General features: G+C 41.3%; 1 protein-coding gene across 1 annotated transcript; it reads left to right on the top strand.

Annotated features, from left to right (window-relative positions):
• Positions 1-1952: 1952 nt before the first annotated feature.
• On the top strand, positions 1953-12449 carry LOC100699063 (uncharacterized). Its single transcript, XM_003455316.5, has 9 exons — positions 1953-2108; positions 5475-5571; positions 5704-5878; positions 6491-6636; positions 8771-8947; positions 9144-9260; positions 9403-9489; positions 11377-11524; positions 11741-12449. The coding sequence occupies exons 1-9, from the start codon at positions 2095-2097 to the stop codon at positions 11758-11760; spliced, it is 981 nt and encodes a 326-aa protein (XP_003455364.2). The 5' UTR covers positions 1953-2094; the 3' UTR covers positions 11761-12449.
• Positions 12450-12733: the final 284 nt, after the last annotated feature.

Below are 12733 nucleotides of genomic sequence, written 5' to 3'. Positions count from 1 at the left end.
GTTAAGGCGTCTGGCGAGGGATCTCAAATCTGGATTATAGATGGCAGACAGTTGGTGTCGTAAGCCACCCCCTCTGTTCAAAGATGGTCGCTCACAATGGCCATTCACATCTGTGTTCTCTGTCCAAAATGTGAACATTGGCATCTTGACAGGGCAAGACTTAGACCACAGGTGTCAAACTCCAGGCCTCGAGGGCCGGTGTCCTGCAGGTTTTAGAGTTGTCCTTGATCCAACACAGCTGATTTAATGGCTAAATGACCTCCTCAACATGTTTTGAAGTTCTCCAGAGGCCTGGTAATGAACTAATCATTTGATTCAGGTGTGTTGACCCAGGGTGAGATCTAAAACCTGCAGGACACCGGCCCTTGAGGCCTGGAGTTCGACACCCCTGACTTAGACTAAGTCTTAGAAAACCACATCTAACGAAAAGCAACAAGCAGAAGAGATTTGTGTGGGCCAAGAAACACAAGGAATGGACATTAGACCAGTGGAAATCTGTGCATTGGCCTGATGAGTCCAAATTTGATATCTCTGGTTCCACCCGCCATGTCTTTGTGCAACACAGAAACGGTGAACAGTTGGTCTCTACATGCATGGTTCCCACCGTGAAGCATGGAGGAGGAGGTGTGGGGGTGCTTTGTTGGTGGCACTGTTGGGGATTTATTCAAAATTAAAGGCACACTGAACCATTATATGTACCACAGCATCCTGCAGCGGTATGCCACCCCATCCATTTGTCATGGTTCTCAAGATCTGGAGAGGTCGTGGTGTGTATCTTTTGTCTTAGCCTCTTCCACCAGGGCGGAACTGGGCCCTGATTCCCCGCCTCTGAACCCGCCCTGAACACACACCTGTGGCTCATTCACACAGATCCTGGCAAACTACTTAAGATGGAAAGAGAGACTGCTTCCTCGCTGGATCGTCACACTACCTAGCGTCAGTGTAGCCTAGCCTATGAAAGTGTTCCTTGTGATCTCCTAGAGTTTCCCCCCTGACATTGTTTTTCTCTGTGTACAGACCTTCTTGATCCCCTGCCCGTCTTCCCTGCCGTCTGGATCTCTGTGGACAAGTGTGAGTGAGCGTGAGCTTTTGGAGTGGACATTCGGAGTGAGTTGAAGAGGGGCGTGTGTGTGTCCCCGTCTTGGACCTTCCCTTTGAACCCCGCTTTACTCCCCCGGAGCCCCGTGTTATCCGTTTCACTGTATATATGTATATATATTCTCACTTGGTGTCACGTTGTGAATAAACCCTCACCTTCTCTCCATACTTCAGAATCCTGCGAGTGAGTCCTTTGCCTACTAATCTGTGACACCATTTTGTGTTTAGTTGGACCATCATTTATTTTTCAACAGGACAATGACCCCAAACACACCCCCAGGCTCTGTAAGGGCTATTTGACCAAGAAGGAGAGTGATGGAGTGCTGTGCCAGATCGCCTGGCCTCCTCAGTCACCTGATCTAAACCCAATCGAGATGGTTTGGGATGAGAAGACCCCCAAAGTGAAGGCAAAAGGGCCAACAGGTGCTCAACATCTCTGGGAACTCCTTCAAGACTGTTGGAAAACCATTTCAGGTGACAACCTCATGAGGCTCATCGAGAGAATGCCAAGAGTGTGCAAAGCAGCAATCAAAGCAAAGGGTGGCTATTTTGAAGAATCTAAAATATAAAACATGTTTTGAGTTATTTTCCACATTTTTGTTTACTACATAATTCTAAATATGTTCATTCATAGTTTTGATGCCTTCAATAAGAATCTGCAATGTAAATAGTCATGAAAACAAAGAAAAAGTATTTAATGAGAAGATGTGTCCAAGCTTTTGACTGGTAGTGTATAAGTTATCAAAACATATATATATTTAATTCATAAAATGTGAAAATGTGAATATCAATCGGTGCAAGCTTCTTTGTGGTCCACGAGGGGGCAGCAGCACTTTCGCGCTGCAACAAATGAAGCAGTAGAAGAAGAATTTGGCCAGGCTACTGTTCCCGTTGTTTATATTGCAAAATGTGAAACTGAAGTTGTGTGGGCTGGAGGTGGAGACGAACTGAAAAGGTTTCAGGAATGAGAGCTGCAGCGCTGTAGTCCGCCAGGAAATGGACGAGATAAGGTGAGCAGCTTAATTCGTGCATTTAACTGTAAAAGTTACTTTTTCTTTCTCTCTCTGTTAGTCACAGAGTAACATTACTCTGTAACATTACATTTTAACTGCGTCGTGATAAAATGTAACGAGACAGCTGGTACATGTACACCTTAATTATCTCGTTATAACCGGAAACACCCATTAAAATCAATAAAGGGGTTATTTATTGTTATTTATAACTGTGAGCCTTCATCTGACAAGCTTTATATGGAGTCTGAGCTAATGTAGAGGCTTAATGGTTCAACAAGTCTTCTGTATGTGGAGGACTGAACCTGGCACGGACGACTGTAACCTCTGTAGACATATGAATGAAGTCATATTTATGCAAGCCAAATAAAACAAAAATAAACGACCAGAGGAACAAAACAGGAAAGACACGTTAATGCTTACAACGTATTTTGCATTCAGTATTTTTAGTTGCTCCAACTAAGGATGGCCTTCCTGTGTGTGGCATGATTCATGTTCAGTGCTAAATTTCTAGTTTTGCAATCCTCAACTGTAGAAATTATTGGTAAGTCACGATGATCAACAGTCTAAAGGATGGTGTTTCTAGATTTGGCAGTTTCCCATCCAGTGGAGTAATTTCACATGGCTGGGAAATATCTGTCTTTGTATTAACTGCTTAAGCACCTATCGAGGCAGTAACAACAAGGACTTCTGCATTTTTATTTGTATATTTTTAACTGGGACAATGTAAGTACATGTACTTAAATATAAAATATTTCTTCAGCACATTTCAAGATAAACTCAAATGCAAATCTAAAAAAATTTTAGCTGCATTTTGAAAGCGACCCTCGAGTTTACAGATCTCAAGCTCAGAGGGAGAGACTTCCAGAATCTGGGGGCCACTGCTGCAAAAGCTCTGCCTTAGTTTTCAGCCTGGTATGATGCGCAACCAGTTGGCCCTGATGACATGACCTCAGGGCCCTGCTGCATGAATGTAAACTGAAACGTAAAAGGAGAAAAGGTAAACAGACATATTAAAGAGAAACATGATAAAACCACCTCAGTGTTGGCAATCCCGGTTATCGATCAGCCACCTTTTTAACTGATATTTAAAATATTGTATTTATTCTGTGTAGTTTGGTTTCTATTTACCCTAATAGTAATGCAATGACTAAAAGGTGGAGGATCCAAATTATGTGAAATTTTATAAATAAGACAAATATTCATGTGTTAAACAAGATTTTCAAAGCCAAGTAAGGTGTGCTTCTGTAAAATTCAACAGTAGTGATAACAATAATGCCATTTTATTAAAGATTTCCAATCTTGTTATATAAAGACTGTAGTTTTAAAGTATTAAAGCCAGACTGTGACCGTGTAGTAATACAATAATTAATATCAATTAAGAAATCATGGAAGTTTGGTAGAACATTTCAGTTTCATTATTACTGTATGCATATCATCAGCATCATCAGCAAAGAGTATTAGCTCTAGAGCAAACCAACCAATATCACGACAAAGCATGTTATAGACACGCCGGTCCACTGTGTCCATTTCAAATGTTTTTCTTCAAAATGTGAAAAGCACAAGCATGCACAAGTTGCAGTACCCACAGTGGGAGATAATACAAGTTGTTACTAAGCAAGGAAGGTATGAAGTGTACTTCATACCAGGGTCCTTAATTACTAGAAACTATTAGGCTAGGCTATTAAGTAACTATTAAGTAACTATTAATACTAGACTATTAGGAAACTATTAAGATAGGCAGATAATGTGTACATGTAAATGTGTTAGTAATGTCTGCGTTAGCACTTTCCTGTCATCATTTTCATGTTGGCTTGCAATGAAATGTCTCCCTGTGCTGGTACTGCAACTTAGCATCTGTGCATCTGTGTCCATTTCTCGTTTGGAGAGGCAAAGCTTGAAATAGACACGGTAGACCAGCATATCTAATACACATTTTGACGTGCTACTAGTTTGCAACAAGCAGATTGAAAATCCATAATATATCAAAAAGAAAAAAAGAGGTTCTAGAAATGAGCCTTGAGGAACGCCTACAGGTAAACAAAGAGCTTGATTGTTGATTATATAGTCTAGTCTTCTCATATGAGGTTTTCATATTTTTATCCAGCGACTGTTGCTCCACACAGCTTACAACGTGTCATATTTTTCTTGAGATCAAATGCTAAATGTGTCAATATGTCTACTCTTCTATTCCTCTCAAACAGTTACATTTTGCTGTGTTTTCATGTGAAACAGTGACCATGGGAGCTAACTCTGCTGTTTTCCAGGGGCAGATCGAATGTGCATGTCTGACCTTATTACACACAGAGATTACTTCTGATTGGATAACTTTCATACTCATCCCACCTTTCTAACAACCTAATTAGTTCTGATTGGATCTCGTCTCTCCAGAATATTTTCATCTCATTTTTATTCATTGATGAAAGTGTCAGTACATTTCATCATCATTTTTTTCCTCGTGCATTAGTTTTTATTTAGTTATCACCTTGTTTTAATCACCAAATAAAAGACTGTTGATGAAAACTATAATGACAATTATTGGTCAATGGAATTATCACTGCAGTTCAGAAGACATTCAATCCAACAAAGGACATCAGAGGATGATTAACACTATCAAATGCTTTGCAAAGACTGAAAACACAAGCTCCCTTTGTGTAATTAGGCTCTTAACTTTTGTAAAGTTTGCTGTATCACTGGAGTGACTGGTTCAAAAACCAAACTGCACTGGGTGCAAAGCTGAATAAGTGCTGTTTAAAGAAGTGACAAACTGATAAGCTACCAGTTTTTCAGCCACCTTAGAAAGAACAGGCAGAATGCCTACAATTGTCAAGAACTCGAGGTTCGCCATTTTTGTGTATGAGTGTAAATTGATCATAATTTACCAGTGAGCACACCTTAGGAGGACACTGTATGTGATGTGGGGTGTGTTTGTCGTCTCCTAGGGTCCATTTTTATAGACCTCTAAAGCATTTGCTGAGGAAAGCTGCCGCAAACATATTTATTTTATGATTCAGTTGTAAGATGCTTGCAAAAATGTGGCCTCTGATAAGAAAACCTTTGATATTTCGTAGGAGGAAATGCACAAGTAGACACAGCTTTCACTGTGACACCGAGCAATCATTAATGTTGTTATCGAAACCAGCGACACATTCAAATGTTTGCTGCCATAAATGTCTGTTATGTTTGTCTTCCTTTGTGTGATGTTTTCTGCATTTGAATGTGCAGCATGTAACAGCCTGATGGATCCCGGCTTATTTAGAGTTTCGCTTTTTATCAGTGAGCAGTGTTTTTTTTTTTTTATTTAAGTTTAGTGACCAGAATGAATATGATCGTCTGCAGTTATATAAAATTTGTTTACTTTTTCAGTCCTCTGTTGGGCAACCAGCCACAACATGGCTCAGACCTTCCGTCTCCGAACCTGAGGCCGAGACACCAGGAACTGATCCCGACACCATGCGGACCGGTGAGATACTGACGCTGCCGTGCCGGGAAGCGAAGCGCATGTTTTCATTCCTGTCGTGCTTTGATTGTGATTTTTTTTTTTGTGGCTTTCGCAGATTGTTTCACATTCTTTGTCCTTTCCATCCTGCTGCAGATAAAGCCCTGGTCGGAGCTGCCGCGCCTGCTGCAGGGCTATTTCTGCTTCGCCATACTGTCTCTGCTGGCGCTGCTTGGCCTCACCGTGTTCAGCCTCTACAAGCAGCACACGGACACGGACGTGTCCGATGAGGACAACTTCACTGTGTCGCTGATCCAGCTAGTTGGAATAGGTGAGTTCGTTGAGAGCAAGGGAAAAAAAAGACATTTGCAGCGTTCATCACCGCCCCCACCGCCTCCTTTTAAAAAGCAGAAGTTCTTTTGTTGCAATCATATGATGAAAACTTCAGTGGAAGGAGCCGGTTCCAGTGGGTAATGTGTTCAGTGATGATTTGTGTCAACTGAGCTAGCTTTATTTCCTCATAGCTCAGGTTTACAGCATTTCCCATAAAAATGACTTGAGCTGCACTCTCTACCTGCCCTGTAGAGATTTGAGGAAATGGTGACTTTTGCTTAAAGCAGCTTTTGAAGCGTCATTTCCAACAAACACTGGGATGCTGTGTAAAACCGAAATAAATGCAAAATGCAATGATTAGCAAATAAATTGTGGAGCTTAGTGTAGCGTAAATGTTACCTCTGAGGAGATGTTTGATGAACAGAGTAGCAAAGTAACTGATTTTGTTCATGATCATTAACATTTTTTACACAGAGAGCTTCATTAAAAGCTTTGTATCGTATACTTATATCCTTAAGCTATATGATTGAGACATATAGTGCAAATACTTCATCTTTATTCAAAGCACTCGTCTTGCATGTGAGCTCTGCCTGTTGTCTGCCCCCTGCAGTGTTCTGCATCTACTACATCACCCGCGGCGTGCTGCAGGAGAACCGACAGGAGCTGGTGGCGTTCGTGCTCAGCGTGCTGGTGGTGATGATTCGATCGGTGGTCAACTTCTCCGTGCTGGGGACAAAAGGCCAACAGGAGCTGCTGGTGAGGAGTTTGGAGGGAATCGTGAATATTTCTTGTGCAAAAAGCAAATAGAACTTTGACTGATTTGGATTTACAAAACCAGAGAATATAATAATGTTAATATGAGCAAATATTTGAGACAGTGTAAAGAAAACATGGTAAAACATCATTAGCGCGACAGAAGTATATTAAACATCAAGATATTCTATAAGTCCTGCGTGACTGACTGATGGCTGCAAAAATGGCACCATTTTTGTAGTTTTCGCTCTGTACACCACCTCAGTGGATTTTAAATCAAACAGTCAACATGCCTGTGATTGAAGTGCAGACTTCATTCAGATTTCTTTTCACAAAATATTTCATTAACTGTAAGAAATTACAGCCAGTTTTATACAGTTTTCTATTTTAAGAGGCCCAGCAGTGACTGGAAAAACAAACATAATTTGAGATATGTATGTTTTATGTCTTTTGACTTCCTTAAGTCTAGAAGAGCATCACCAAATGCTGCGTTTCCTCCATTGACATGCTCTTCCCGGTCTTCACTGCATGTTCCCTCCCATTGCTAGTTGATGTGACTTTCTTTGCCTTCAGTTTTGTTTTCAGTAACCGAAAACGTGCTCGCAGAGAGCTGTTCCAGCCGAGCACGGAACAGCTAATGATGGCCTCCTTCCGCTCCTATCAACTACGGCTGTGCGATATGATGAAATATATTGGATGACGATATGGAAACATCTGTCGCTTAAAATTATACATTATACGTTTGTTTCGTGGTGTCGCAAAATACACAGAGAATACCAGTATAGCCAGTAAAGTGAGGCAGAACACGTTAGCTCCAAACAGAAGGACCAGTCAAAACAAATCGAGGACCTTATTTCTAAACAAGGGGCTACCTCTGTAGCATGGACATGGTTTGGTTATGAAAGTCTGACACGGACCAGAAAACTGTACTATGCAAATTATGCCGCAAACCGGCCCCCAGCACAGACTCAAACACGACAAACCTCGTCTACTAGCTACGCAAGAATCACGTGAAAGAGTATGGAGAGAGCTTACGGACAAGAAGCAGAAAATAGCCATCAGCTGCTCAAAATAAACCTTAGACTCAAACGGTAGAACAGGCTTTTCCCCGCAGCAGTTTCATGCATTGGTCAAAACACTCGGCTCCAGGAACGCGACGCCCAGCTGAAAACACTTCACACAAGTGGAGTTGCCAGAGATTCACAGAATTTACAGAAAAAGCACTATTTTGTGATATAAATCGTTATTGGGATGAGAAATGTCTTTTATCAGAATATGAGATTTTGGTCATATCAACATATCTTCAGGCCTCATATTGACAGATTTCCAGTGAAATGTACCAAACACATGTTAAACACTTGGAATGAACTGCAGAGCTTTTATCTGCTCAGTTTAATTTTCCAGGTAGTTTTGACTCCTTCAATTAAAGCTGAAAGTCTGCACTTCAAACATGTTTGATAGGTTGATTTAAAATCCACTGCCATGGTGTACAAAAGAAAAAGGAAATCAAATTTGTGCCATCATCCAAAATACTTGTGTATGCGTCAGCTCTGAATAGTGTCATCTTTGCTTCCTGCTGCTGCTGTTAAGACACGAAAGGAAACAAAATAAACGAAAAAGGAAAACCCAAAGGAAACATGTCAGCAGGCATCGTGAATGATTACTTCATGTTTAGATGATTCTTAGTTCCACCACTTGATGTCACTGTGACTGTATGTGTCAGCCACTTCTGGGTATGAGCATAGATCTGTGCGTGCCCGTGTGCATGTGTGTGTAGTTTTAGTGAATGTTGAGACTACATGTTGATGGTTATAGCTGTGTGTTGGTGTTTGCAGAACATACATAAAAGCAAAGGTGGTAAACCTGTTATAACTCCACCAGTGTTCTATTTAAAAGCATGCAAAGCCCCAACAAGAGCAGTTCATATCACGCACAGTCTACTGTACATGCAGCTGAGTGTTGAGTTACTGAATAATGCCACATTTCTGCAAACTGAACCGTTTTTTTTACTGGTGGGTGACTGATATGACTGATAGGAGAATAATTTGATGTAATAACTGCAGAGCCTTTAATTTTTCACCGTGCACAAATCTGAAGCACAAACTGAGTGAGCAGCGGCGATCTGTTTGTGTGGCAGGTGCGTTTTGTGTGCATCGTAACCCTGGGCGTCGTGCACATCTTTTGCACCACGCTCCTCATCCGGAGACCAAACATGATGGCGTTCCGCGTGGGCGGAGCCTTGGAGTGCCTTCAAGAGCAGTATTTCCTGCTAAACCTCTGTTTCTCCATGGTGACCTTTGACCTGCAGGCTCAGGTACACGCACGTTCCCCTTTTGTATTTTACAGTAGTAATTTTTGGCATTTCACACGTGCAGCATGTGCTCCTGCACGTGCTCCTCGTCAGGTGCTTTTTTTCCTAGGTGTTCAGCGTCCTGCAGTGAGGCGAGTTTGTTTTTAACAGAGCTGATGAGCGGCTTCGTGATGTTGTGCTGTTGGTGTGACCTTTTCAGTTGTGCCTGTGCGTCCTGATCTTAACGACGAGCCTGGCCACGGCTGGTGCCAACAACATAATCGTGGGTGTCGGAGTGTTCTGGGCCATCCTGACTACAGTTGTGGGCGCTGTTGCGGTGAGACCTTTTTATACATCCTCTGGTCACACCAGAGAGTCACAAGCGACAGTAAACCAAAAAAAAAAAGAAACATAGATGCACTTTAAACAGTCACAAGCTCAAGAGAAGCCAATTGTAACCACTTGTTTTTGTTTTTTAGGTTTTAAAGGAAAAGAAAGTTTTGGTTTGGATCTTTATGGTGCAGAATGTTCCTCAGGTGGCATTCTTTGTGTATCTGATGTACACGGTAGGCTGAGATTTCCCTCATTTATTCAAATATTTTATTTAACTGCACATTTTGTTGTTCTGTTTGTGTGAGTGTGCTTTATGAAGTGAGTCTTCCTAATAATAATCCTGCATAAATGGCTTAGGAATGACTGTCACATAACTCGTGCTTCAAATATGACCGAACGGTGCCTTTGTTGGGGGATCAATACACATTTTATTATATCTGTGAGAATTTATCATAGTGTGACTCAGTGATGAGTTTTTTGGGACAACGTGGAAAATGGAGATAAAATGTAGATAAAACCAAATCTCATGAACTTTATTTACAATATACCAGGAAAGTTTGGACCTGGACAACAAAAGTCTGGAAAAGTAAGTAGCACTAAAAAGAAACAGCTGTTGGAACATTTTGAAACTCATTAGGTTCATTTTCAACAGGTCAGTAACTTGATTGGGTATAAAAAGAACATCTTAGAGAGGCAGCGTTTCTCAGGAGTAAAGATGTGCAAAAAAATTGTATCTGCAAGTTATTAAACAATTTCAGAATAATGTTCCCCGATGTAAAATTGTAAAGACTTGGAACTTCTCACATCTACGGAGCATAAAATCCTCAAAATATTCAAAGAATTTGGAGAAATCTCTGTGCGCAAGGGACAAGGACTAAATCTTCGTCCCTCAGGCAGCACTGCATTAGAAACAGGCGCGATGCTGTCATGGAAATCACTGCAGGGGCTCAGGAGCGATTACAGAAATCTGTGAACACATCCACAAATCTTCTCCTCGCCAAAGATCAGTTAAAATGGACATATGCTCCCATTAAGGCAAGAGCTTTTTCAGGGAAGGCCTTGGATATTTCAGCATATTAGAAGAGTGTGGGTGCTGAAGCGACCTCCCTGCAGTCCAGCTCGTTCACCAGTTTGGTACATAATGAAATAAAAAATACAACAAAGAAGACCCATGACTGTGGAGCAGCTAGGATCCTATATCAGACAGAAGTGGGACAACATTCCTTTCCCAAAGGTCCAGCAGCTGATCTCCTCTGTTCACAGACAAAATATCGTGTGTTGTTAAAAGAAGAGGGGATGCTGCAGTGTAAAACATGGCTCTGTCCCAACTTTTTTTCCTGAATGGACATTTTCTCAGTTCAAACATTAGATATGATTTTTCTATTATGGGATTATGAGATTATGAGATTTTTAAAAAATTTACATTTTACACAATCCAAAATTTGTTGTCGCTGGGGTGTAAAAGTCCTTGTAGTTTCATAGACTGTATATAAGAGATGGCAGAGCCACTGATGTTAGTTTGTTGGCTATCTCTTTGAAGCTTCAAGGTTCAAATCTGGACGTGACAATCATTGGATGAGAGTAGACGTAAAGCTTGGTTAGCGGGGTGCACTGTATTATTAAATGGGATGCTAACATGGCTAGCATAACAGGTGACATCTTATACGGTTTTTCTGTCACTAGGAAACGTGAAAAGTCACTCAAAGCACATTTTTCCTTAATATTTCACAGTGAGTCCTGCACAGCAACACAATGGTTTTTATTCCAAGACTTCAAATCCGTTTATTTGTGCTGTAAATTTGGGCATTTGTTCATCGGGGAGTGACTTAGGTGCAGTAATAAATGCAGTTGGTGTAGCACTTAAATAGTTACTTTCCAGTGTTTTTCAGTATTGCCAGTAAACCCCCCCAAAAAGGCAAAACAAGCAGCATTTCAGTTCACTTTCTGACACGATCGCTGCTCAACCAGATCCGCTTCATTAAAGCACATCCTCACATCACAGGGGCGCTGGCCTCTGTGATGTGAGAATGGCGCCGCATGTTGGCGTTCTCTTCTTTGGGTGAGCCGTGCGCTCAGATACAGGCGCCTGCGGGGAAACAATGATTTTGCTTTAATCGCAGGTGGGAGAGAAATGGTTCCAGGACACTACGTACACAGTGGAGGCAGCTGCTGTAACCGGGGCTTTGATTTCACTGGTGATCAAAGTGGTTTTATTCTGGGGCCTCATCAGACTGGTACACAGCTTTGGACAAGGCCTGAGAGAGAGAAGTGAGTTTACTGCTTCAGTCCTTTAAGAGTCACTTTGAGCACAACACAAAACACACACTGCATCTGGAGAACACCGAGTTAGCAGTTTCTGTTTGTTCCTAAATATCCTGAATTTGTTTGCTTGTGATGTTGATTGTAAGAAACCTGAGCTTTCCTGAATCTGCCAACCTTGAGCATCAGGATACTGAAACCTTGTGTTTTTATTGTTCTTCACAGTGTTTGCACACAACAAGTGATAAAACATCAGGACCAAGGAAACAGCTGCACGCTGTGGGCTTAACGCACCGTGATGCTGACAGCGGGGCTCACATGAAGTCTGCCAAAATCATCACTCAGCATGTTTTTTTATATTTCCATGTTCTGTATACTGTAAGAATGTTAATGTGTTTCTGGCTTCAACAGTGTCCCTGTTTACAGAATTTAAATGAATTCTGAGGCTTTATTTGCATCTGATATAATCAGTCTGTAACTGGATGCGTGCATGCATCATGATGTGCGATGTGACTCTCTGTATTTAAAGACCTCACTATCCAGGTTGTGCCAACACTTCTATAGTAGTGCATTAGCGTACTAGCTAAGCACGGCTCACTGACGCTGTACGCTCTGCCACTCTCTGTGGCTTTAGTCAGACTGCGACTGAAATATTTTCCTTTGAATGTCGTCACGCAGGTAGATCAGTCTGGCTGATGCGATCGTATCCTGACAACACCTGCTTTCCCTCATGGAGATGGTTTATCTGGGTATGCGCCGCATGTTTATACCGTGTGCAAATCGAGTCTTGGAGTACATTTAAATACCACTAGACGGAAATATTTCCCTTTGAATGTCGTCACGCCGGTAGATCGTTCTGGTGTCCTGTCAACATGTGTTTGTAAACTAGCTTTATAAAATCGTTTTTACACCAATATGCATTTTAACACCTAAACCGAGTTTTGTCGCGTTGCCAACATCCTCCACTTTAAAAAAAATTGATTTCTTCCTGTAAATTGTATTCACGGTTATATTGACTGATTTAAGTTTGCTTTTTAAAATCAGAAATGTTTAAATTAACTCGTGCAGTCGACCACCACGACTAGCCGTGTTTTTATTGACATATTTTTTAAACTCTCTGCTGCACTTTAATGCACTCCTGTTTTTTTCATTCAAAGTTCTTAATAAAGTATTTTAACAAAAACTTTGACTTTTTGATTTTCCCATCTTTTTGGGACA

This window comes from Oreochromis niloticus, linkage group LG20 (assembly GCF_001858045.2).
Source record: "Oreochromis niloticus isolate F11D_XX linkage group LG20, O_niloticus_UMD_NMBU, whole genome shotgun sequence".
Lineage (NCBI taxonomy): Eukaryota > Metazoa > Chordata > Actinopteri > Cichliformes > Cichlidae > Oreochromis > Oreochromis niloticus.
Note: the sequence above shows the minus strand (reverse complement) of the source record. Positions and strands in the feature narration are given on the sequence as shown.

Coding starts and splice junctions, on each gene's coding strand:
- LOC100699063 (XM_003455316.5), top strand. Junction 5,879..6,490: donor GATCCAGCTAGTTGGAATAG/GTGAGTTCGTTG, acceptor TGCCCCCTGCAG/TGTTCTGCATCTACTACATC. Junction 11,525..11,740: donor ACAAGGCCTGAGAGAGAGAA/GTGAGTTTACTG, acceptor TGTTCTTCACAG/TGTTTGCACACAACAAGTGA.